General features: G+C 63.3%; 1 protein-coding gene across 1 annotated transcript in view; it reads left to right on the top strand.

Annotated features, from left to right (window-relative positions):
* Positions 1 to 6: 6 nt before the first annotated feature.
* Positions 7 to 1,260, top strand: part of MFSD6L (major facilitator superfamily domain containing 6 like) — a 2,105-nt gene continuing 851 nt past the window's right edge. The window contains exon 1 of the mRNA XM_017731584.1: positions 7 to 1,257. Within this exon, the coding sequence (XP_017587073.1) occupies positions 140 to 1,257 (1,118 nt within the window). The 5' untranslated portion in view covers positions 7 to 139. The remainder of the gene's footprint in view (positions 1,258 to 1,260) is intronic.

Raw genomic sequence — 1,260 nt, 5'->3', positions numbered from 1 at the left:
CAGCCTGGCGCTCACCCTCATCCCGCCCGCGGGGGACACGGGCTGCGACCGCAGCGGGCAGCTCGGCCTGCCCGGCTCCCTGCCCTCCGCTCTCCCTTCCACTCTGCTCGTCCCGGTGCCCACCACAGTGCCCAGCCCGATGACCAGCCGGGTGCCCAGCCCCGGCACAAGCAGTTACACAGCGTTAAGCTCGAGTGCTGTGACGGACACGAGAGCTGTGCCAAAGGGAACGGGGAGAGCAGCTGCTGACGTGTTGGCAGCGAGCAGGAAGCCCGCTCTGGGCATTTCAACCTTCCAGGGGTTATTGGGCACACCAGGTGCACTTCAGGAAAACGGCAGAGGACTTGGGGAAGGCGATCCGAAGGGAGATGGCTCCTTGGATGGTCCCTCTGGCTGGACAGTGAGAGCCGTTGATCTGCGGACACAGGAGCCAGAAAGGCCGGCTTCCTCCGGACCTCCCTCCCCCGGACTCCAGGAGGAAACTCCGGGTTCTGCTGCAACAGATCTTGCTGTTGATGCTGAGGAAAGCCTAAATGCTACTGAGAGTAATGAGCCAGCTTTGTTTAAAACAGCTTTTCCAACAGCTGTTGGAAATGCCTACGTGTCTGAAAACCTTTTGGAGTCTCGAGATGTCAAGTTCAAGGCAGTGCAAAGCATCTTCCAGGACAGAGAGTATCAAGTTTTTCTCATGGTCCTGGGCGCTGTGGTGCTTTGGGAGCTGTTGGCCACTTCCCTGGAATGGACCATGGATGAGAGTGTCTACGAGTACCTGGACTTTGTGGACGCCACGGACAGGTTCGGGCGGCTCTGGCTGTGGAGTTCTGCGGGCGCGGCCGCCGGAGCCTGCGGCGTGTCCGTGCTGGTGGATCAGCTGGATTGCTCCCTTGGCCGCTCCATCCCCCGCCTCGCCATGCACTTCTACAGCTACGCTGTCCTGGCAATGCTCTCAGTGCTTGTCAGCGCCTTCTTTCCCAGCCACATTCCCAGGAAGAGCGCCCGTGCTCCCATGCTGGCCAAAGCGCTGGCCCTGCTGTGGGGGGACGGCCGGGCGCTGCTGTTCGCGGGCACCATGTTCCTCGTGGGTGCTGCCAGCTCTGCCGGGCACAACTTCCTCCTGTGGCAGCTGCAGGACCAGGGCAGCAGCCAGCTCCTCATGGGGCTCTGGGTGGCCCTGGGGCCTCTGGCAGAGCTGGGCCTTCACCCCCTCAAGGGGCAGCTGCTGCGGGCGCTGGCGGGCGCCCGGGTGGGGGGGCTGGGCCC

Source organism: Corvus brachyrhynchos, unplaced genomic scaffold, assembly GCF_000691975.1.
Source record: "Corvus brachyrhynchos isolate BGI_N302 unplaced genomic scaffold, ASM69197v1 scaffold904, whole genome shotgun sequence".
Taxonomy (NCBI): Eukaryota; Metazoa; Chordata; class Aves; order Passeriformes; family Corvidae; genus Corvus; species Corvus brachyrhynchos.
This window is presented reverse-complemented; position numbering and strand designations above follow the sequence as displayed.